At 42.3% G+C, this 25156-nt stretch overlaps 1 protein-coding gene across 1 annotated transcript; it reads left to right on the top strand.

Moving 5' to 3' along the window:
• Window positions 1-24367, top strand: LOC120052709 (mucin-5B-like). Its single transcript, XM_038999786.1, has 32 exons — window positions 1-83; window positions 1570-1755; window positions 5208-5236; window positions 5547-5708; window positions 5925-5982; window positions 8623-8701; window positions 8901-9036; window positions 14075-14336; window positions 14477-14591; window positions 15063-15153; window positions 15247-15353; window positions 15484-15697; window positions 15799-15924; window positions 17257-17374; window positions 17540-17678; window positions 17858-17968; window positions 18744-18813; window positions 18937-19074; window positions 19164-19328; window positions 19435-19529; window positions 19628-19754; window positions 19958-20210; window positions 20779-20820; window positions 21087-21198; window positions 21398-21549; window positions 21666-21804; window positions 21891-22001; window positions 22142-22321; window positions 22441-22680; window positions 22805-22961; window positions 23476-23578; window positions 24271-24367. Exons 1-32 carry the CDS (start codon window positions 1-3, stop codon window positions 24365-24367), a joined length of 4197 nt encoding a protein of 1398 aa, XP_038855714.1.
• The last annotated feature ends 789 nt before the right edge of the window (window positions 24368-25156 follow it).

The raw sequence follows: 25156 nt of genomic DNA, 5'->3' as shown, positions 1-25156 counted from the left end.
ATGCTCTGCTTCCAAGATAACTTGTCCAGTCGGATTCGAGACAGAGGCAACTATGGGAGTCTGCTGCCCAACGTATCAATGCAGTGAGTATGCGTCTGCATGTGCTTGAGTGCATGTGGGTGTGCATACCATAGAAATCCCAATATGTTAATTGCAGTATTGAATGATTTTCCATGTTCTTTGCCCCACAGTGCCAATGTATGTCTGTGTGTTTAACAACACTGAATATCAGATGAGAATGCATTCTATGCGATGCTCATTTTGGCCAGTCCCACCACGTCTACACTATCAACAATTTTGAACTTAACTTATGAAAAGAGGACAATGTTATTTTACTTGCATAAATTAATAAAAAATGAAGTCAATCTAAACAAATTAAAACCCTCCATTAAGCAATTATAGGCATCTATCTGGGTGCCAACAATATTTTTTTGCAATCCTTTTAAGAGATTAGACATGTATTAGATTAGATATTACACAAAAATTGTTTCAATTTATACATTTTCCATTGAAATATTGTATTTTCTCATTCCAGCCTGGTGCCAATGTTCCCAAGGACAAGTGTAAGAATTGTGTGTGTGTGGTGACAGGGTGGATGCCCAAACCCATCTACATATCATTGAGTGTCAACCTACTGAATGTGACACTCACTGCCAGCAGGTATGTGATCTCTATTGACACATCTACACACTTTGGCCTCATATGTAATTTAACCAACTTAGTCTAATATTTGATGAGTTCTTAGCAATTTCAAAATATTATAATAACCCTGATTCCTATGTGTCCACTATTGGGCTACTACTGGATAAGTGTAATTACTTGTGAGTTACCAGGATCACACATTGGTATAAGAGAGATCATAAAGGTTTTCTCCTCTCTGGTCTGTCTTCTTCCTTTCAGGGCTATGATCATCAAGCCGTTCCTGGGCAGTGTTGTGGGAAGTGTGTACAGACAAGCTGTGTGGTTATGCTGCCAGATAATACCACTGTAACGGGTTTCGTCCTCGTCTGAAGAGGAGTATGAAATGTCGGACCAATGTGCAGCGTGGTAAGTGTATACTTGTTTTAGCAATTGCCATGGTCCTCAGGATGATTAACGTTAATTAATTTGAAAATGTCAGTTTTGTGTGCAGGTATTCCAATAACTAAGGCATGCAACGTGACAAAGGGAAAAGTGTACCTGGACAGCAATGGCTGCAAGTCTGCAAACGAGGTGGAAGTGACAACATGCGGTGGATCCTGTGGCACCTATGCCATGTGAGTATTTTGATCATTACTGACATATTTCAGGAACACTAACACATTAATCCTCCAAATAAAACAGAATTGGGCTGCCTGTCTAAATGCAAACTACAACATATATTTTCACTAATATGTTATGTTACAATGGCTGTGTTTACAAAGGCAGCCCAATTCTGATATTCTTCCCAATTACTGTCAAAAGAGCTCATCTGATTGGTCAAAGGATCGGAATTAGGCTGCCTGTGTAAACACAGCCAATGTTATATAATTACAACTGCTACCATCATTACTTCCACATAATGACATCGCCTCTCCTTTCTGTTTTCAGGTATTCTCTTGAGGCCAACATGATGGAGCGCTCTTGTACCTGCTGTCGGGAAGTATCCACCACCAAGAAGGAAGTGGAGATGATCTGCCCAGACGGGTCAAAGTTCAACCACTCCTACATCCACATCAATAAATGTGGCTGCCAGAGGACAGAGTGCGTGACCCCAGAGGCGACCCAGGTCACAAGGTCACGACGCAGGAGAAGATGAATGACTCTCCACTACCATCCCTTTACTGCTTAGATTAGTTCTCTATTTACGTTCAACTTGTTCACTTTCCTGCAAAGTAATCTGCTAAACGTAAGAGAAATAGTTTCAGCTTCTTATTCAGTTTATTTTGTTTTAGCCATTCAAAACACATAAATAAAGTTGGCAATAGGCTATGCATATATACCACATTCTTGTTTTCATTCCTTTTGAAATTCAGTTGGGAAATATTTGATTGCAGACACCCAGTTCAACAATGACTTATCCTCTTCCAGACAAACAACCACAATTCAAAGTGTCAAACACTTATTTCAATTTGAGATGGTGTTAGTTTAGAGAAACGGATCAGAAATCTAAAGGTTGCTGGTTTCAGATCCCTGGCACCACCTCCTACTGTTGTCCTTGAGCAACTTACTTAGCTAACCTCTAGATATATCCAGGGACAGCACTGTGGCTGACCCTGTGCTCCTCCCTATACAGTACTAAAGACACATTTTCATCTTTGATGGACTAATAAAGTATTTGTCCTAACTCATCTCCCATATTAAATAAAGTATACAAAATAGAAACTATATTGTCTGGGCAATAATAGTCCTTTGGTTTCACCAAAAATAAAAACCAGATCATTTCATTTTAACTGTACCAAGTGTATAAAGTACAAAATGTCCTCTCATATTACAAATGCAAAGGGAAATACATGGGGCATGTGTGATTATATAAAACTAAGGGAAATACATGGGGCATGTGTGATTATATAAAACAAATGGAAATACATGGGGTATGCGTGATTACATAAAACAAACACAGTATTATTATGCACTTAAACGATTTCTTTCAAATGTTTTTGATAGTGTTTGTCAAACTGCGTGAACAGAAATGGGAAGGTTCCCACCTTAGTTGGAGGAAATTATAGACCTCTTTTGCTATTATAACCAGTCCACTGTTACAGATGACTTATCTTAAAATGTGAAATAGACTTGATTCAAATCAAAACTAATATTGCAGAAAAGAGCACTCTACCTGCTTTATAACATGATCATGTTGTACTGACTTGTCTACAACTAGTATAACAAATGTTGGTGTCCAAAAGGACATTTTACAGATTTTGGTTAGTTGAGGCTCTTTAAAATGAGAAATACTCTCTACAGTTTCTTGAAACACCTTACCTGAAACAGAATGATGGATTATGGAATAATGGGCCCTTCAATAGACCATCCCAGTCAAGGCATTTGACAAACATAACATTGATTTCAATCAAAGTCATGGACAGGACATGACAGATATTTAGAAGGTTATGCCTTGAGGTGCCATGGTGTCACTGTTGATTAGATATACATTTAATTTGTAATTAGATCAATAATTGTATTGACGCTAAATCAACATTGAAAGTCCCACCTAAGAAGGTTAACAACATTTCTGTGAGATTAAAAGTATGCAGTAAAACAGGTAGGGTCAACTTAATAGGGACCCCATTGCCCAAAGGCCATAATACTAGGACTGTTTATTAGTTTTACCCAGCTCCAGGCACTGTATACTTGCTGCCAAGTCATCAAAAAGGAACTCCGAGCTCATAGGAAGTGGGTCCTATGTGTGACATAATTAGACCAGGCACAGTAAAATACCCATGAAATAATATAATGGTCAAATAATTAAGCAATATATATATTTTTTTATGTAAACATTTCTCAAACATAGTGTTGTAGGGAACTTCTCTTTACTAGCCTATATAGCCAATAAACAGTAAACATATGTTGCTCAACTGTGTGCTCCACCCTGGATAGTTAATCCTGAGTCATTTCTCCCACTCTATTCAACATGTTTTAATATTACACTTACTTTTACATAAAGGTTCCTGTATCAACCTACCTCAATCTAACCTTTAGTTACACTTAACATTAAGCTGTCACCCATAAATCATCACAGTTTGTTTGAGTTATTCAGAGTGCTCATCAACTTGCTCTGTATAATATTACTTCTGTACGCTGAATTGAGTTCACTCTCAACCTCAATCTATTTACCCAGAGCTTGTGTAATAATGGTTCTATACAAAAACCAAGTATAGCTATGACGATAGAGCAGCCAAATACGCAACCCAGAGCTGCTAAAATCATCAAACATTGTTGAAGCCTTTGGGTAAGGTGGAGCCGCACACAGCCTCTGGCAAGACCTAGGTGGGGATGGGTGGGGAAGGATGGATAGGCTATTCAGTGAAGGCTTTGTTAGGAAAGAAACCACCTGGGGTGTAGACACAAGGGCATATGCCATAGCCTAGGCAGTGTGAAAGACATTTAAAGGCTGGGCCAATTATCAGTCATAAATCAGTACATTGTAATACAATTTGGGTTAATGAGATTTGAGGTCTGTCTGAATTCCAGATTCCAGATTGACCACTATGAATATCCCATTGTCCAATGTAAAGATAGGTCAAATACGAAAAGTATTAACCTGCAAACATGCAACAGATTCAACCCTATAACAGATTAATGTAGACATAATCATATGCAGATATGATAATTTCACACATAGGTCGGCTCTGTTAGCAATATATCATAAAATCCCTAGGCAAGTTGGATGATTGACTTAATAAAAAAAGGCAATTCTTCAACAAATGTTGATCAACTGACGGTACAATATTTCATGTCATGTGTTACATTCATCACAGGAAAACCAAGCAGTATTTTGCTTGGTTTGAACACAGAACTGCTAAAGTGAAGGAAACACCAACATAAAGTGTCCTAATAGGGCGTTGGGCCACCATGAGCTGCCAGAACCGCTTCAATGCACCTTGGCATAGATTCTACAAGTGTCTGGAACTTTATTGGAGGGATGCAACAACATTCTTCCATGACAAATTCCATAATTTGGTGTTTTGTTGATGGTGGTGGAAAGCACTGTCTCAGGCTCCACTCTAGAATCTCCCACAAGTGTTCAATTGGGTTGAGATCTGTTGACTGATACACACATGACCGTAAGCATGGTGGAATGTTAATTGCTTAATTAACTTAGGAATCACACCTGTTTGGAAGCACCTGCTTTCAATATAATTGTGTCCCTCAATTACTCAAGTGTTTCCCTTATTTTGTCAGTTACCTGTACATTGTTGCTAAAATAAATTAGTGTCAATGTAAAATGAAATATGGATAGGCATTGTCACACCTTCTCCCGCTCTGGCACTCGATGTCGCCGGTTTACTAACCACCGGTCTTGGCAACCCATCATTACGCACACCTGGTAACCATCATTATGCACACCTGGACTTCATCACTACCTTGATTACTTCCCCTTTATCTAGCACTCTGTAGCCTCACTCATCAGGCAGTATTGGTTCTGTTTTCTGGTCCAGATGCTGCTTTTGGTTTATATCTCGCCATGTTCGTTATTATTAAACTCACCAACTACACCTGCTTCCAGACTCCCTGCATCTCCGTTACAGAATACTACCTCAGCAAATGGAAGCAGCAGGTAATCAAGACATCTCCCAGATGGTCGGTGAACAGGGACACCTACTTCGCCAACACCACGACCAGATGGTGCCACTGAGGACGGCTATGGATGAGGTCCTCTGCGTTTTTCAACGCCTTGACATTACCCGAGGGGCGTCACCTCCAACTAGAGTAGGATTCTCTACCACGAGTCGAGCCAGTACCCCAGCCTATCCAGTGCCCCCGCCCAGGTCAGAGACTCCTGATTCTCCCTCCCGGACAAACATGATAGGACTCCATCTAAATCATGTGGCTTTCCATTCCAGTGCTCCCTCTATATCGTTTGTCAGATGGGAGCCCTCGCCGCCGAGAGGTCCAAGGTTGCCACGGTTATTTCCCTGCTGACCGGACGGGCATTGGTGTGGGCTACGGCCGTCTGGGAGAGGAGGAGCTGGGTTCCTACGAGAGGTTCATGGCTCTGTTCAGAAGTTTCTTCGATCATCCACTGGAGGGTAAAGGGTGGGGGGGGGGGGGACTGCGCGAAGAGGTTCAGACGGAGTTGGCATGCCAAGACGACACCTTCTCCTTGGATGCACGCATCGCGATGGCCATCCGTCTGGATAACCTCCTTTGGGAGCATCGGCCCTTCAGCTCAACATCCCGTAGGTATATCAAGACCTGGGGGAGGTTTTCTCCAAGACCCTTGCCATCTGTCTCCCTCCTCATAGCCCCTGGGACTGTGCCAATGATCTGCATGCAGGCTCTGCACCACTGGAGTGACATAGTGTGGGACTTAAAGACACACAGAGCCTAAAATGGCATCACCGTAGTCTCTAGGCAGTGTCGAGTTCAACGAGATGCCCCACTTGACCATAGCTCGCTCGGTTTGACCGCAGCGACTGTGCAAAAAAGTAAGCCCAAAATGAAGCCTGGCCTAATTTTGAGGTGCTTTTGGGTGACAGTGGCAGAACCATTAAGTTTAGAAACACAATTCAACCACAGGAACGTGCCTAAAGTCCTCCCGATCTGTGCAAACCTTGACCGTGTGGAATTAACCCATAACAGTGAAAACAGGGTGTTTTCATCTAACAGTTTACAATGACATCTCTCCCCATAGGAATACATTGCCTGCTCCCTTAACTTCAACCTGAAGCCTATGTGGGTTATGATTGCCATATCAAACTGTCTTCGATGACAATCCATCAGGCCACTATGAGGATTACCTGTGTTGATTCTAAGCTTCCTGGAGCAACCTGGAAGTGGTTAAATTCACCCTAAAATATGTTTTGATGTCACAATCTGCAGTTAGGGAAAAGACTGCATTCAACCCTCTATAAACCAGTCAGTTCTTAACGTAAAGACTTGAAACTCAGCATTCTATAAAAGCCTACCCCAATGAGGATATGTGTTTACTTCCATCTTCCTGTGACAACTGGCAGTGCCTTAAATTCGGGTCATAGGGGCTGTTTCGAAGGGTTAAAAAGTTCACATATTTCCAAAATTTCATATGTGTGATTAGGCAACCATCATGAACTGTAAATCAGTTATTTCTCCCATCAGATGTCCAAGAAAAGAAAACACACACACACACACACACACACACACACACACACACACACACACACACACACACACACACACACACACACACACACACACACACACACACACACACACACACACACACACACACACACACACACACAGCCAGGATGGAGTAACACAGTGTGGGGCTTACAGACCCACTGAGCCTGCAATAGATACCAGCATACGCACCATCAAAGATCTGTCGGACCAAGAGCTCTGAAACTTTAGAAACCTGTTCTAGAGCTTAAATTGGTAGTGCACGGTGAGTTATGTGGCTCTAGAAGGTTCTCAAGCAGAGAAACCGCCTCGTCCATTTGCAATAACTTCAATTCATTTTGAACGTCATGAAAATTACATTTAGAAAAGTCCCAGAATCACAAGACTAGGTGCATTGAAACAGCCTCGGCCCCCCGGATGACACTTGGCATTTGCCATGTTCCGCTTGCAATATGGTTTTGATGAACTGCCGTCCATTTGAGTGGTATTTGCGATTGTGTATATGGTTCGTCCAATGCCAATAAGTTGCCATTCGTTTTTGTCCCTTTCATGGGGGTCTTCCCTTACCTTCGTGGTGGAAGTGGATGCTTCAGAAGTGGATGTGGGGGCTCTCCTGTCCCAATGACAAGGTAATCCACAGAAATTGTATCCATGTGCATTTTACTCAAAGAAACTGCCTCTTGCAAAGAGAAACTATAATGTTGGAGATCGGAACCACATGGCGGTGAAGTTGGCATTAGCGGCGTGGAGACACTGGCTGGAGGGCGCCAAGGATTTCTCATCCTCACTGACCATCAGAACCTGGAGTACATACGGACAGGGAGGCGGCTGAACCCATGCCAAGCAAGGTAGGCCCTTCACTAGAGTCAACTTCACTCTGACATATTGCCCAGCTTCAAAGAACATCAATGCCCTGTCCCTTCTCTTCGATTCGGGAGAGGTTCCTGTCCTGAGTGCACCCATAATTCCACCCACTTGAGTCGTAGGCCTCATGCTCTGAGACATAGATGTGGACATTCGCCAGGCCCTGGAAAGGGAACCCGCACCTGCTACGCACCTATGTTCCCACAGGGATAATGGATTGGCTGTGGACCTGGGCATGCACAGCTGTTGTCGCTGGACATCTGGTATCACCTGCACTATTCAATCTCTGGAAACTACTGGTGGCCCACCTTGGCACAGGACATCACTCACTATGTCAACTCCTGTTCCGTATGTGCCCAAACTAAATCTCCTTGGCACGCTCCAGCAGGGAAACTCCTTCCCCTTCCTGTGCCTCAGCGTACCTGGTCTCATCTGTATATTGATTTGTCACTGATATCCCCTCTGTTTCACCACCATTTTGGTGGTTGTGTACAGATTCTCTAAATCCTGCTGTTTTATCCCTCTCTCTGGTCTCCCTGCCACTCTCCAGGTTGCTGAGGCACTGTTCCAGGAGGTCTTCTAGCACTGATCTTCCGGAGAAGCTGGGGGTCATGGTCAGCCTGACTTCTTAGTCTAACAGGCAGGTGGAGAGGATGAACCAAGAGCTAGGGAGGTTCCTGAGGAGTCACTGGCAGGGGGAGTGGGCCCAATTCCTTTCCTGGGCAGAGTACGCCCACAATTCATTGCGTCACTCCTCCACCGGGCTGACTGCCTTCCAATGTGTTCTGGGATACCAGCCAGCCCTGGCTCTGTAGACCCCGAGCCAGATCGAAGCTCCTGCGGTAGATGAGTGGTTCAGACGCACTGAGGTTTGGAACGATGCCCAGGTGAGGCTCCAGCATGCCATCCTCCGCCAAAAGGAGCAGTCGGATCACCATTGCAGTGAGGCTCCCGTGTTCGCGTCTGGCTCTCCACCAGGAACCTCCCACTCCGCCTGCCCTGTATGAAGCTGAGCCCCCAGTTTGTGGTGTTTAAGGTTCTCCGGAGGGTCAACAAGGTAACATATATAGGTTACAGCTCCCCACTAACTACCGGATCTCACCCTTTTTCATGTTTCCCTCAGGCCGTTGGTTTCTGGTGTTCTGGCTGATGCCGTCCCCCATGACACCCCTCCACCTCCCCTGGACATCGAGGGGAGCCCTGCCTATGCCATCAGATCCCTCCTGGATTCCTGATGTCATGGGGGCTGGCTCCAGTACCTGGTGGACTGGGAGGGGTACGGTCCAGAGGAGTGGTGTTGGGTCCTGGTGGATGATATTCTAGATCCCGAGATTTCCACCTTCGCCATCCGGATCGGCCTGCTCCTTGCACTCGGGGCCGTCCCCCTGGCCGGCATCCACCTGGACCACCGGTCCTGGCAACCATCATTATGCACACCTGCGCCTCATCATTATGCACACCTGAACTTCATCACTATCTTGACTACTTCCCCTTTATCTAGCACTCTGTAGCCGCACTCATCAAGCAGTATTGGTTCTGTTTTCTTGTCCAGACACTTCTTTTGTTTTGTATCTCTCCATGTTCGTTATTATTAAACTCACCAACTGCACCTGCTTCCGACTCCCTGCATCTCCGTTACAGGCATGCAGGTAGAGCAAACTTCTTTAATGGGTTTTTAGTAAAATGTTTACATTTTGGTCGGTTAGTGTGATATTTATGTTTAGTAAAAGAAAATGGAGCATATTTCCAGTATGTTGAGACTTAAATGTATGCTTAGTGTGTCTAAACTTAATAACCATAAGCCTAAAATGACAACCACCAATTGAACAGGGATGGTTTGACAAAAAAATGAATGTTACATTTTCAAACATACATTTGGAAAATGTAGATATGCTACTCAACACATATGTTAAAAAAGTAAATTTTGCAACAGCATAGGGGGTATGTAGCATATATTCCCAACTAGTCAGTCCTGTTGAATTAACATTTTTAAACCAAAAAGAGTAGGTTGATACTATTGATAGACTTAGTGGCCATATAAGAAATCTGAAGTGATTAACATAATAGTTGTGAATTTCTTCACATCAGTGTCAATTATTTTGAAAACAATGGATAATTTTTTTATCAGGATGCAGTTCCTGTATCAGCTTCGTGAGTCACACTAGTCCATGAATACTAACTATGAATACAATTAGTAGGATGACTCCTTTGAGCAACAGCAGAGAGACAAATGTTTGCATTTGGACAATGTGTGCTCAAGATACTGAGCCAATAAAGTGGATTAATGTATTATTAATCCGTTATACATTGCCAGAGTTTGGGATGGCCATGGAGATGCACCTTTTTCTATCAAATCTCACTACTTATAATGAATGTATCTGTAATTATACATTAAAATATACATTACGTAAAGAAAAAGCATGTATTGAATTGTGGACCCCAGGAGGAGTATCTGCTGCTTTTGGGATAATGGGGATCCTAATACAATACCAAATGCTTAAACCACTGGAGTGGAGCTGCTGCCTGAGATAGATACTGGATGAGGAAGGAAGACACCTCTCCTTGTAAAAATGGAATCACATAAGACTATTAAGTAACTTCTCTTGTGCAATATAGATGTGTAGGTCTATAATAAAGGACATTATGAACCCACTTAATAAAAATAGCTAAATCTGTATGTAAATGCTCATGCTTAATGTACTAAAAAACCTCATAAGACAGAACATTCAAGTTTTAAAGTCGTCATTGAGTCATGTTTAACCGGTGGCCCCACCTTTGTGTTAACCTTTAAGGTCCCTCCTCAAATACAGGTGGTTATAAAAACCAGATCCATCCTAAGCACCTCTCTCATATCACCTGTGTAGGACCTGTTCACTACCCACAGGATCACCATGGGGACAACCAAGGATACACCGATATGGAGGCTGATATGCCTGGCACTACTGATCAAATCAACACAAACAGGTTGGTAGAATATTCATTCATTAGCCTAAATCAGAAGGGAAGGTGACTTTCAGATTTGATAATATCTCTCTCTCTCTCTCTCTCTCTCTCTCTCTCTCTCTCTCTCTCTCTCTCTCTCTCTCTCTCTCTCTCTATATATATATATATATATATATATATATATATATATATATATATATATATATATATATATATATATATTTAATGTAACATCTCATTATCAAAAATATTTATGTGTTAGCTATTCAGAAATGTACAAACACACAGAAAAGTGATTACATGTATTATACATGCATTTTGAAGAATTCAACAGTAGGCATACAGTAGCAGTTTTTACTCAATCAGTAATAACGGTTTTCCTTTTTTCTGCTTTAGGGCAGCACACACATTTCCTACGATCGTATGATTACATTATTCATTGAAGTTTTCATCCTAGTTCTGTTACTTATACACATTTGTTTATAAAAAAATATATATATATTTTCACCTTTATTTAACTAGGTAGGCTAGTTGAGAACAAGTTCTCATTTATAACTGCGACCTGGCCAAGATAAAGCAAAGCAGTGCGACACAAACAACAACACAGAGTTACACAGGGAAAAAACTAACATACAGTCAATAATACAAAAGAGAAAGTCTATATACAGTGTGTGCAAATGAGGTAGGGTAATGGGGGTGAGGCAATAAATAAGCCATAGTGGCAAAATTCTTACAGTAAGGCAAATTAAACACTGGGGTGATAGATGTGCAGAAGATGAGTGTGCAAGTAAGCGGTACTGGGGTGCAAAGGAGCAAAATATATAAAATAAATAATAATATGGTGATGAGGTAGTTGGATGGGCTATTTACAGATTGGCTATGTACAGGTGCAGTGATCTGTGAGCTGCTCTGACAGTTGGTGATTTCAGCTAGTAATGGAGATATGAGTCTCCAGCTTCAGTGATTTTTGCAGTTTGTTCCAGTCATTGGCAGCAGAGAACTGGAGGGAAAGGCGGCCGAAGGAGGAATTGGCTTAGGGGGTGACCAGTGAAATATACCTGCTGGAGCGCGTGCTGCGGGTGGGTGCTGCTATGGTGACCAGTGAGCTGAGATAAGGCAGGACTTTACTTTACCTAGCAACGACTTATAGATGACCTGGAGCCAGTGGGTTTGGCGATGGATATGAAGTGAGGGCCAGCCAACAAGAGCATACAGGTCGCAGTGGTGGGTAGAATATGGGGCTTTGGTGACAAAATGGATGGCACTGTGATAGACTGCATCCAGTTTGCTGAGTAGAGTGTTGGAGGCAATTTTGTAAATGACATCGCCGAAGTCAAGGATCGGTAGGATGGTCAGTTTTACGAGGGTATGTTTGGCAGCATGAGTGAAGGATGCTTTGTTGCGAAATAGGAAGCCGATTCTAGATTTAATTTTGGATTGGAGATGCTTAATGTGAGTCTGGAAGGAGAGTTTACAGTCTAGTCAGACACCTAGGTATTTGTAGTTGTCCACATATTCTAAGTCAGAACCGTCCAGAGTAGTGATGCTGGACGGGTGGGCAGGTGTGGGTAGCGATCGGTTGAAGAGCATGCATTTAGTTTTGCTTGCATTTAAGAGCAGTTGGAGGCCACGGAAGGAGAGTTGTATAGCATTGAAGCTCGTCTGGAGGTTAGTTAACACAGTGTCCAAGGAAGGGCCAGAAGTACACCGAATGGTGTCGGATCAGAGAATCACCAGCAGCAAGAGCGACATCATTGATGTATACAGAGAAAAGAGTCGGCCCGAGGATTGAACCCTGTGACACCCCCATAGAGACTGCCAGAGGTCCGGACAACAGGCCCTGTTGAGGCAGTCATTTGAGAAATCAAGGCTGTTGAATCTGTCGATAAGAATGCAGTGATTGACAGAGTCGAAAGCATTGACCAGGTCGATGAATACAGCTGCACAGTATTGTCTCTTATTGATGGCAGTTATGATATCGTTTAGGACCTTGAGCGTGGCTGCGGTGCACCCATGACCAGCTCTGAAACCAGATTGCATTGCGGAGAAGGTACGGTGGGATTCGAAATGGTTGGTGATCTGTTTGTTAACTTGGCTTTCGAAGACCTTAGAAAGGCAGGGTAGGATAGAAATAGGTCGGTAGCAGTTTGGGTCTAGAGTGTCTCCCCCTTTGAAGAGAGGGATGACCGCGACAGTTTTCCAATCATTGGGGACCTCAGACGATACGAAAGACAGGTTGAACGAGCTAGTAATAGGGGTTGCAACAATTTTGGCTTATAATTTTAGGAAGAGAGGGTCCAGATTGTCTAGCCCTGCTGATTTGTAGGGGTTCAGATTTTGCAGCTCTTTCAGAACATCAGCTATCTGGATTTGGGTGAAGGAGAAATGGGCTTGGGCAAGTTGCAGTGAGGGGTGCAGGGCTGTTGACCGGGGTAGTGGTAGCCAGGTGGAAAGCATGGCCAGCTGTAGAAAAATGCTTTTTGAAATTCTCCATTATCGCGGATTTATCGGTGGTGACAGTGTTTCCTAGCCTCAGTGCATGAGACCTTTTTCTTTTAGATTGTTTCCGTCTAAATGTGAAAATGTTACACATTTGTGGTGAAAAATCTATAACCTTTTAGAAATCGTTATCATTAATGATTGTTATCATGAGTGGTTGTAACATAGTTTATAGTGTTATAAATACATAAAGCACTCCCCCCACTGGGTGTGTGTTGGTACTTTAGAATTTGTTTTTGATCAGGAACAAAAACAAGAACAGAATACAGACAAAACTCAAGTGCATATCTTTAAAATAACAGTTTTGGTAAGTATGTCAAATGTCTGATATTGCTCAAATAATACTGACAGGGAACATCTGATGCCTAAATATGTAAAATAGGAACTGAACAGTCATCGGAATTCAATGTGTTTAGTTTACAAAGCAGATGACACTTGATTAAGAAATCTTCATGTTCGTTTTATTTGTCGGATGACCTGTCAGCCAGGGCTGAGCATTCCAAAAGCTTTGACCACACCTATGCAATTCATAGAGCATCAAAGTACTGTGGTTCAGGCACAGAAGACTCTGCGAACGCAGGAACATTCCCTTTAAAATTAAATTGCACGATAGCACTGAACTTCGGCGATACGGATTTAATGGAGCCTTAGGTTCACTGTCAATATTGAATGGGTCACATCATGCTTCAAATGTCCCTTCGCCTGGACATACTGCTGTGCAAATCAAATACACTTCTAAAAGCGCAATGCAACAATCTAAATCTGCAATGATTGAATTCTATCCGGAATGTTCATATAATATTGTAAAATACTCATGAATTGCTTTTTTTCAGTGAACCCTACCACAAGTGTAACAATCATCCCGACAATGATCACAACGATACCCACACTTTCAGGTAAATGACTGACAGAATGCACAATGAATAAATGACTGGGTATCCATCAATAAGCTAAGAAGGAACTGACATTTGTTTTTCTTGTCCCTCAGGAGTGAATGCCTCACACAATGACCAGGTCTGCAGCACATGGGGTAACTACCATTTCAAGACTTTTGACGGGGACTTTTTCCAGCTCCCCTCCACCTGCAACCATGTTGTGACCTCACTGTGTAAGAGCAGCTATGAGGCTTTCAACATCCAGATGAGGCGGCAGGTGGTGGACAACCAGCCCACCATTAGCAAGATCACCATGATACTGGATGGTGTAGTGGTGGAGCTATCCAAGGGTGTTGTTGTGGTCAATGGGCAGACGTGAGTTTCCCTGTCATTTGACTGATTCGTCATTCTGCAAGCACCTCTCTTGGGGATTTTATGTGCTACATTCTGGAATTTAATAATAATTATAATCATAATGTATTGGACGACCTTTAAACATCTTCTTCCTCCTGAAGGGTGACCCTGCCGTTCAGCTTGTCTGGAGTCAGCATCGTGAAGACTACATCCAATGTGAAGGTCGTAGCCAAACTGGGGCTGGTTGCTGTTTGGAACAAGGATGACTCCCTAATGGTAAAATACCTGCTTCTCTAATTTTCCTCTTCAATGGTTGATTAGTTAATAATGTTACATTTTTCTTTAGATTAAAAGCATAGTATCTTTGCCTTCATTGGCCATGATCAGCAGTTGATCGTGATGGGGGAGACACCTGTTTTTTGCTGCTCCTTGTCTCATGTTGGCTGAAGCACTGTCTACTCCCCTCCTAAAATATTAACATTGAAAGGCAGAATTACCTGAAGAACGAGGATGAATTAAACAGGATATGTGAAGATGTATACCCTATACACACACAGGCTAATGTTCCAATGTTTATTTGATGAAGTGTTTGCAAATATTTGTAGATTTGAATTACATTTTCTGTCACTCCCTAATATAAGACTAACAAAAAGATAGGTTATAAACATGGAGGATAGCCAAGACTGAACACGTGAATGGTGCTGAACAGGATGAGATTTTTTTTACTCAACACCTGTCATTCTACAGATTGAAATGAACGAGAAGTACAGAAACCAGACCTGCGGACTCTGTGGTGACTTCAATGAAGTCCAAACATACAACGAGTTCATCATCAATGGTAAAATAATTTCTGAAAATGCCAAAACTGAAATGTACCTACATTACATACTGTAGGTGGAAAAGCTAATTGTCAATGTCTGTGTTGTTGCAGGTGGGAAACTCTCTAGCTCTGACTATGGAAACCTCTGGAAACTGGATGGCCCTCTGGAAGTCTGTGAGGAGCCTATGCTAACTTCCGCGGAGAGTTGTGGAGATGAGGTATTCCAATTCAAACCACAGAAGAAGAATACAAAACAATGTTAATAGAAGTTAGAAATAGCAATTAATCCATGTGATCCAACAAATGTTTTCTATATGGTAACCTTTTGTGGTTTGTCTCTATTTGTAGGAATTTTGTCAGCAGCTGTTCTCCAGTGCAGCTTTCAGTAGCTGCGCTAATTATTTGGACATGGACTCCTTCATCAAGACCTGCCTTGCAGACCTGTGCCACTGTGATAACAGCACCAACTCCTTCTGCCTGTGCAACACCATCTCAGAGTACTCCCGTCAGTGTGTTCACGCAGGGGGGAAGCCCCAGCAATGGAGGACTGAACAGTTCTGCTGTAAGCATGCATATACTCTTCAACATGACCAGCAAACACTAAATGATCATGTTCACAATCTATTTTAAGGAAACAGTTAATCACAATGTTTATTTTCTCAGATAAGACATGCCCCTACAACATGGAGTACCAGGAGTGTGGAAGCCCCTGTGTTGACACCTGCTCCAACCCAGAGGCCAGCCAGTTGTGTGAAGACCACTGTACAGACGGCTGCTTCTGTCCTCTAGGTACCACATAGGTTCAAATCAAATCAAACGTATTTATAAAGCCTGTCTTACATCAGCTGATATCTCAAAGTGATGTCCAGAAATCCAGCCTTAAACCCCAAACAGCAAGCAATGCAGGTGTAGAAGCACGGTGGCTAGGAAAAACTCCCTAGAAAGGCCAAAACCTAGGAAGAAACCTAGAGAGGAACCAGGCTATGAGGGGTTGCCAGTCCTCTTCTGGCTGTGCCGGGTGGAGATTACAACAGAACATGGCCAAGATGTTCAAATGTTCATAGATGACCAGCAGGGTCAAATAATAATAATCACAGTGGTTGTCGAGGGTGCAACAGGTCAGCACCTCAGGAGTAAATGTCAGTTGGCTTTTCATGGCCAATCATTCAGAGTATCTCTACCGCTCCTGCTGTCTCTAGAGAGTTGAAAACAGCAGGTATGGGACAGGTAGCACGTCCGGTGAACAGGTCAGGGTTCCATAGCCGCAGGCAGAACAGTTGAAACTGGAGCAGCAGCACGGCCAGGTGGACTGAGGACAGCAAGGAGTCATCAAGCCAGGTAGTCCTGAGGCATGGTCCTAGGGCTCAGGTCCTCCGAGAGAGAGAAATAAAGAAATAATGAAAGAGAGAAAGAAAGAGAGAATTAGAGAGCATACTTAAATTCACACAGGACACTGGATAAGACAGGAGAAATTCTCCAGATATAACAGTCTGACCGTAGCCCCCCGACACATAAACTACTGCAGCATAAATATTGGAGGCTGAGACAGGAGAGGTCGGGAGACACTGTGGCCCCACCCGACGATACCTCCGGACAGGGCCAAACAGGCAGGATATAACCCCACCCACTTTGCCAAAGCACAGCCCCCACACCACTACAACTCTGTTGTACAAGTTAACATTTACATTTACATTTTAGTCATTTAGCAGACGCTCTTATCCAGAGCGACTTACAGTAGAGTGCATACATTTTATTACATTTTACATACTGAGACAAGGATATCCCTACCGGCCAAACCCTCTCTAACCCGGACGACGCTATGCCAATTGTGCGTCGCCCCACGGACCTTACCTAAAGCACATCATGAAAACACCACACCTTTACCAATTATGTCAATGTGTGCAAAGTATCTAAATAAGGTGACAAAGGAAGGAGTAAATAATGAATGTTTTTCTCAGTTACTTCCTGGAGTCATTGCAGTTCTCTGTGTAAAGTAAACATTAGAATAACACTCCTTACTGAATGCAGTTTTAGCAATCTCTTAAAGGAATACTTTTCTGTCAGGAACTAAAATCTTTCTGAATGTTGTCTTAAAATTATGCCTGATCTCTCACCAAATAGGTACTGTTTTTGATGATGTCAGCAACAGTGGCTGTATTCCATTGAGCGAATGCCTTTGTGTCCACAATGGACAAGTATACAAATCTGGAGAATCTTACACCAGCAACTGTAAAGAATGGTAGGCCAAGTACATCATCTGATTTAAACATCACATATCCCATGCCTCATTTTCATGAATCATGCCAAACTCTACAGTGTGATTATTAAAACTGAATGCATGTAAATATTTCTAAAATACCATATGAATGCAGTTGTGAGATGAGCCTGTAAATGTTCCCTTTAGCACCTGTGCTGGTGGTCAGTGGGCCTGTACAGACAAGGACTGTCCTGGGACCTGCTCTGTGGAGGGAGGAACCCACATCACCACCTATGATGGGAAAGCCTACACCTTCCATGGGGACTGCTCTTACATTCTGACCAAGGTCAGTTCATGTGGTGCAGTATAGCAAAGCAAGTAGAAACTAGTAGAAAACATTCAGTAGAACTTTTCAGTGCAAAGGTGAGCCATATGTTATGTAGACGTGTCCAAAGGGGTCAATCTTTAAGTGAGTCACTCTCATTTCATGTTTTTGCCTTCAAACTCATGCTGGTTTTCTTTCAGCAATGCAATGGAACTGAATTCACCGTGCTGGGAGATATTGTGAAGTGTGGGTTGACTGACACTGAGACGTGTATGAGGGCTGTTACCCTAGCCCTCTCCAGCAGATCCACTGTAAGGCAACTCTCCAAATACTTTTCAGAGCAAATAATACAAGGACCTGTCAACTCATTTCCAAACAAAACCGCTTCTTTAAGTTAATTATACTGGTTTGCAAATAAATATCCCTCAAACTTTTTGTCTAAACACACAGTAACCTTATTTAAAATTGCCCTGATTTGGGCCTCCCGGGTGGCGCAGTGGTCTAGGGCACTGCATCGCAGTGCTAACTGCGCCACCAGAGTCTCTGGGTTCGCACCCAGGCTCTGTCGCAGCCGGCCGCGACCGGGAGGTCCGTGGGGCGACGCACAATTGGCACAGCGTCGTCCGGGTTAGGGAGGGTTTGGCCGGTAGGGATATCCTTGTCTCATCGCGCTCCAGCGACTCCTGTGGCGGGCCGGGCGCAGTGCGCGCTAACCGAGGGGGGCGGGTGCACGGTGTTTCCTCCGACACATTGGTGCGGCTGCCTTCCGGGTTGGAGGCGCGCTGTGTTAAAGAAGCAGTGCGGCTTGGTTGGGTTGTGCTTCGGAGGACGCATGGCTTTCGACCTTCGTCTCTCCCGAGCCCGTACGGGAGTTGTAGCGATGAGACAAGATAGTAATTACTAGCGATTGGATACCACAAAAAAATTGGGGAGAAAAGGGGATAAAAAAAAAAAATAAAAAAAAATAAATAATAATAATTGCCCTGATTTGGCAAATATTGCTGGGATATTTGCAATCTCATAAAATGCTTATGTATAGAAACAAATTAGAATTTAATAAAATATATTATCTTATCTAATTCACAGGTGATCCGAGTCCAGTCATGTGGAAGTGTTTTTGTAAATCAGATTCTTTCTCAGCTCCCACTCAATACAGGTGAGACTATCCATTGTAATGCCAAATTAAATTGTAGTGTGGATCAGTGTATGAACTCCATATTATTTATATTCACTAGATGAAGCCTTAATGATGTCCATCTATTTATTTCATGTATTGCAGCTGAAGTGACCGTCTTCAAGCCCTCCTCATTCTACATTGTTATCCAGACAACTCTTGGAGTTCAACTTCAGATCCAGCTTTCACCAGTTATGCAGATCTACATAACTGCCATCTCATCCTACAAAGGAACAACCTGTGGTATGCTTCAGATTCATCCATCAGTTTCATACCTTTTTCTTTGGTATCTCTATTCATAAAAATCAAATAACTTCAATTATTTTCCACAGGCCTTTGCGGAAACTACAATGACGTTCAGGCAGATGAGTTCAGAGTCATCAGTGGATTGGTGGAGGGCACAGCTGTAGCTTTTGCCAACACATGGAAAACCATGGCCAGCTGCCCTGATGTCAAGACTAGCTTTGAAAACCCCTGCAGTTTGAGCATCGAAAATGGTACATATTTATTAAGCCTGCGGATTAATCACTATTTGAATGATTATAACAAAGTTATATAAGATAGTATATGCTTATGTTGATATTATGATTGTCTTTTTCACAGAGAAATATGCCCAGCACTGGTGTTCCATGTTATCGGATCCTAAAGGAGTGTTCTCCCCTTGCCATTCTGAAATAAGACCAGACACCTACAAAACCGTAAGTTAGTTAAGAAGGATACAATCATAAAGTAAAACCATTAAACTCTTATGTGATGAGGTTATAGTCTTGACACACTTTGACTCTTTTTCCAACAGAACTGCATGTATGACAGCTGTAACTGTGAGAAGAGTGAGGACTGCATGTGTGCTGCCGTCTCCTCTTATGTCCACGCTTGTGCTGCCGAGGGTATCCAGCTCAGTGGCTGGAGAGACACTATCTGCAGTGAGTAGACAGCACGGCACCATGGAGACCTCTCGCAATGTGTCATTATAATGAGTGCTGATTAAATTGATTAGAATAGAATGATTTTACTGAAACAACAACAGTAGTTACTAAATACAAATAACCTGAAAACTGCACAAATACAAAGATATAAGGAAATCAATATCTTGCTAATACTACTCATATCTAATGACTTTTCTCAGATAAATTCGCCACCTGTCCCAGTCAAACAGTTTATACCTACAACATGACCAGCTGTGGACGCACCTGCCGCTCACTGAGCATGACAGACCAATCTTGCCAGGTGAAGTTTGTTCTGGTGGACGGCTGTGGCTGTGCAGAGGGTACCTACATGGACGAGGCTGGCCAGTGTGTTGCCCCGACCAACTGTCCCTGCTATGACAAGGGCTCGGTGGTCCCTGCAGGAGAGACTATCAGCAGAGACGGTGCCACCTGGTAAGAACCTCCCTCATACATATAAAGACAGCAGGAGACAGCAGGAGCGGTAGAGATACTCTCAATGATTGGCTATGAAAAGCCAACTGACATTTATTCCTGAGGTGCTGAGTTGTTGCACCCTCGACAACTACTGTGATTATTATTATTATTTATGAACATTTGAACATCTTGGCCATGTTCTGTTATAATCTCCACCCGGCACAGCCAGAAGAGGACTGGCCACCCCTCATAGCCTGGTTCCTCTCTAGGTTTCTTACTAGGTTTTGACCTTTCCAGGGAGTTTTTCCTAGCCACAGTGCTTCTACACCTGTATTGCTTGCTGTTTGGGGTTATAGGCTGGGTTTCTGTACAGCACTTTGATATATCAGCTGATGTAAGAAGGGCTATATAAATACATTTGATTTGATTTGATACATATAAAGCTAAGAGACCAAAATAAATACAAGTACAAATGAAACTTCATGGATATATTCAAAACTGTGTATTAAATCATGTCATAATGATATTTGCTGTTAATTTGATTATCTTACTATCTATAACTATTAATACTGTAACTATTTTACAGTACTTGCAGACAAGGGACACTGAGTTGCACTGGGGGAGCAAGACTATTTAGTAAGTTTATGATCTTTGCTTTCAATTTATTAATTTAATTGATCAATTTATTTATAAAAAATATGGCTTAATATGATTTAACCCTTTACATGCATCCTTCACAAAACAGGTACATTTGAAATTAACCAAGAGGATTCAAGCAATTCATGTAAGACAATGTGATTAATGATGATGATGAATGTGGATATGTCTGGATATATGATAATTATATTCTGCTTGTTTGAGGATTGAAAATAGTTTTTTTTACTTGTATTCTCATATATCCCCAGTATGCACACTGCCAATGGTTTTCTTCAACTGCTCAACTGCACCTCCAGGAGCTTCAGGTTCAGAGTGTCAGAAGAGCTGCAAAACTCTGGACATGACCTGTGTGAGTCCCCCATTCACTCTAAATGGGATTGTCACATACTGTCACTATTATACTGAGTTTTGTGTTGACTGAACAAAAACTTTTGAGAATCTCAATTATGTCAAATACCCACCCCCCTCCTCCCCCGGTGTACAAAAACATCGTCCATATCTCTTTAATTTGCCATGACTTATGTGTGCACTTTGTTCAATCCCTTTAGATCAGCACAGAGTGCACATCAGGTTGTATGTGCCCCACTGGACTGGTGTCTGATGGGAACGGAGACTGCATCAAGGAGGAACTTTGTCCTTGTTCTCACAATGGAGCTACTTACCAAGCTGGAGAGACTCTTAAGGTTGACTGCAATACATGGTATGCCTGTTTTGTGTCTTACACCTCAGGGGGAGAAAACATAAAGAACACAGACTTACAAATAATGAAAAAAATGTCAGGCAATTTTTATGACATTATGTGTGTGTTGTTCACAGTACTTGCAAGGACAGTCAATGGCAGTGTACCACACATCTTTGTGATGGAGTTTGTGCAATCTACGGAGAGGGTCACTATATCACCTTTGATGAGAAAAGGTTCAACTTTAATGGAAACTGTGAATACACTCTCATTCAGGTTTGTGTCTCTTTATTTGGTAGAATTGTATCAGCATTCAAAAGTGTGAATTTTAAACATATTAAAAATATTTTCCTTTCGCACAGGACTACTGTGGCAATACTAATGGCAGTGGCAGCTTCAGAGTTCTCACTGAGAACGTTCCGTGTGGAACTAAAGGCACCACCTGCTCCAAGACCATCAAGCTCTTCCTGGGGGTAATGAGCAACTTGACTTCACACAATATTGTACATTCCATCCCTCGTGTAAAGAACAATCAACAAATCATCAACCAAACATCAAGTTGAGATCTGATTTTAGACCAAGTTATGTATGAATACATATTTCTCTATTACAGACCAGTGAGCTCATATTGGCAGATGGGACCGCTCAAGTTGTCAGGAGTACTCCACAAGAGCAGTTTCCTAAACAGATCAGCCTTCTGGGGAATTATCTGGTTATTGAAGTCAAAAGTGGTCTAATCCTCATGTGGGACAAGAAGACCAGTCTCTTTATCAAGCTTAGCCCACAATACCAGGTACATTAAGATACTCTGATGAAGAAATGAATTCAGTATTCAGTCAAAACTGATATTACCAAGACTTTTGTAGAACCCTGCCAAATCAATCATTTTCATTCATGATCTCTTTTCTTCAGGGGCAAGTGTGTGGTCTGTGTGGAAACTATGATGGCAACGCAAACAATGACTTCACCACTAGAGCCCAGGCAACAGTTGTTGATCCGGTGGAATTTGGAAACAGCTGGAAAGTTTCATCAAGCTGCCCAAGTGTATCCGCTGTAGTGCACCCATGTGCCTCTAACCCGTACAGAGCGTCTTGGGCCCAGAAACAGTGCAGCATCATTAAGAGTGATGTCTTCGCAGCCTGCCAGAACCAGGTATGGATATATTCAACTAGGATACACTACTAGTAAGATATGTGGATTTGTCTTTTGTGGACTAAGAAATGTACTTCACCATGCAACTTCTGTATATCTTACAACACATTGCTGTGCATTTAAGGTGGACCCCTCTCCTTACTACGATGCTTGTGTGAGAGACTCATGTGCTTGTGACAGTGGTGGAGACTGTGAGTGCTTCTGTACCGCAGTGGCAGCTTATGCAAAGGCCTGCAATGAAGCTGGAGCATGCGTAGCCTGGAGAACCCCTCGAATTTGCCGTAAGTTTCTTCACAATCAACATTAAATGTGATTTTCAACTACATTACGGCACTTGTCAATTCATTACTGGACCAGGTTGACACATTATCATATTGGACAGTTGATCATGAAAAGGGATCATTATTCTAGTTCAATTAATGAACTATTTTTTGCCCATCATATTTTGTCCACCACAAACAGCACTGTTCTGTGATTACTACAACCCCACTGGAGAATGTGAGTGGCACTACAAGGCATGTGGAGCTCAGTGTATGAAGACCTGCAGAAACCCTTCCGGAGACTGTTCTAGTTTAATTCCAGCATTGGAAGGTAGGGATATGATCATCTAACTCATATTTTGTCTCACATGGATATGACTTCTGAATATCAATTGTAATTGAAACTGACCCCAACAATGGTTATAAATATACATGCTGTGTGTCTGAGCAGCCTCAGGCTACATTTACACTGACTACTGTTATCCTTAACAAGACTTGACCTTTTGTAACCTCTTGGCTATTTTGCTTATTACAGGCTGCTATCCTAACTGTCCTGTGGCACAACCTTACTTCAATGAGAAGACAATGAAGTGTGTGGAGAGGGAACAATGTGGCTGCTTTGACTATGAAGGAAACCAGTACACCAATGGACAGAATGTTCCGGCACCAAATTGCAAAACATGGTATGTTTAAATAATTCAGTTCACAGTATCTGTGCTATTTCAGAGCATATTCTGAATGTTCTAACTGTGAAAGTATTAGGTTTTCTGTATTGCGTAAAGTTTAGGGAAGAGGGTGGTAAAGGGGTTTGTCTAAGATGGGAAGGTCATGCTAGTTTTTCCATAGTGATGCCAATTATGGCTATATGGCAATCTGAAAACTTGCCTTGCTCCCCATGCATTTCACAACTTACAGTACTTTATTACCAAGCCCTGACTAGTTATACCTCTATGATAATAATTTGAACAAAACATTTATGTCTATATCATTTGAAACTGTGAATAATTAAAACATGTAAATCATTGTTCTTCTTTTAAAGCACCTGCACAATGACTGGAGTGAGTTGTAGTTATAATGTAAATGGTAAGGATGACATCATCAAATAAAAGTAGAGTATTTAGCAATGACCAAAGCAACATTGATTGAATCTAATTTAAAATACTTGTTTTTATTGCAGATTGTACATGCTTGTATAATGGTAAACAACAGCCATATGGAGCAACCCTCTACAATACAACAGATGGGATTGGTAACTGCATAGTTGCTGTTTGCGCCGTGAACGGAACCATTACCAGGAACATTTCCCCTTGTCAAGTGACCACAACTCCAGTACCAACCACAACTTCCCCTCTGACCACAACAACAACACAGGCCTCTACGACAACGCTAAAGCCCACAACTGTCTTCCACTTCTCAACACCTGGTAAGCACAGAAACTCTTGAATGATTAAAGGGCAGCCCAATTTTTGCTAAATAGCATACTGGTAAATGGAAATCTTGATGGAACTTAATAGCAATTTGTATGTAAGATGGTAGTAGAGGTCTTCTCGGGTCCAAAACGCTGTTCGGGTCCAGGTGGACCTGGACCCGAACAGACCTGAGGACAATCAGACCCAAACACGAATGGACCCGACAACAACCAGACCTAGACCCGACCCATACCCTAACTGGTCCAGGTCTAGACCAGACCTGATTGGACCCGAGTGACAAAATAATTATATTTATCAGCCAAGATGCTCCTCTGGTTAATTTGTATATTTTGTATATTTTGTCTAGGCCTTCTATAAGTCAATAAATTCACCATATTAGCGTAAAATAAATACGGTACAGGCCATGCAGAGCTGTGGTCGGGTACATTCAGGTCCACTCAGGTCAATCTGCATTAAGACCCAATGACAATCAAACATGACTCGGCCCGGACCAGAAGGAAAATTTAGAATTTTGGACCCGTACCAGCTCGGGCCCCTGGTGGAGTCTCGGGTATTCGGGTTCGGGTGGATCCTACTGTAGGTGGTAGTGATGAGCTTAATTCATATTGACGATATGTTCAAATTGAATATGAATGATAAGTATTGTAAATACGAGCTATTTGGTAAATTAAAATTGTATTATTCTAGCCAAGTTAACTAAAGATATATATTTTTCAAAAACAGAACCAACATCTACTTCAACTTGGTCTTCCACAACAATGGAGATGACCCCTAAAATCACCACAA

The sequence above is a fragment of the Salvelinus namaycush genome, chromosome 1 (assembly GCF_016432855.1).
Source record: "Salvelinus namaycush isolate Seneca chromosome 1, SaNama_1.0, whole genome shotgun sequence".
Lineage (NCBI taxonomy): Eukaryota > Metazoa > Chordata > Actinopteri > Salmoniformes > Salmonidae > Salvelinus > Salvelinus namaycush.
This window is presented reverse-complemented; position numbering and strand designations above follow the sequence as displayed.

Coding starts and splice junctions, on each gene's coding strand:
- LOC120052709 (XM_038999786.1), top strand. CDS start 1: ATGCTCTGCTTCCAAGATAACTTGTCCAGTCGGATTCGAGACAGAGGC. Junction 84..1,569: donor CTGCCCAACGTATCAATGCA/GTGAGTATGCGT, acceptor TTCTGTTTTCAG/GTATTCTCTTGAGGCCAACA. Junction 1,756..5,207: donor GAGGCGACCCAGGTCACAAG/GTCACGACGCAG, acceptor TCTCCGTTACAG/AATACTACCTCAGCAAATGG.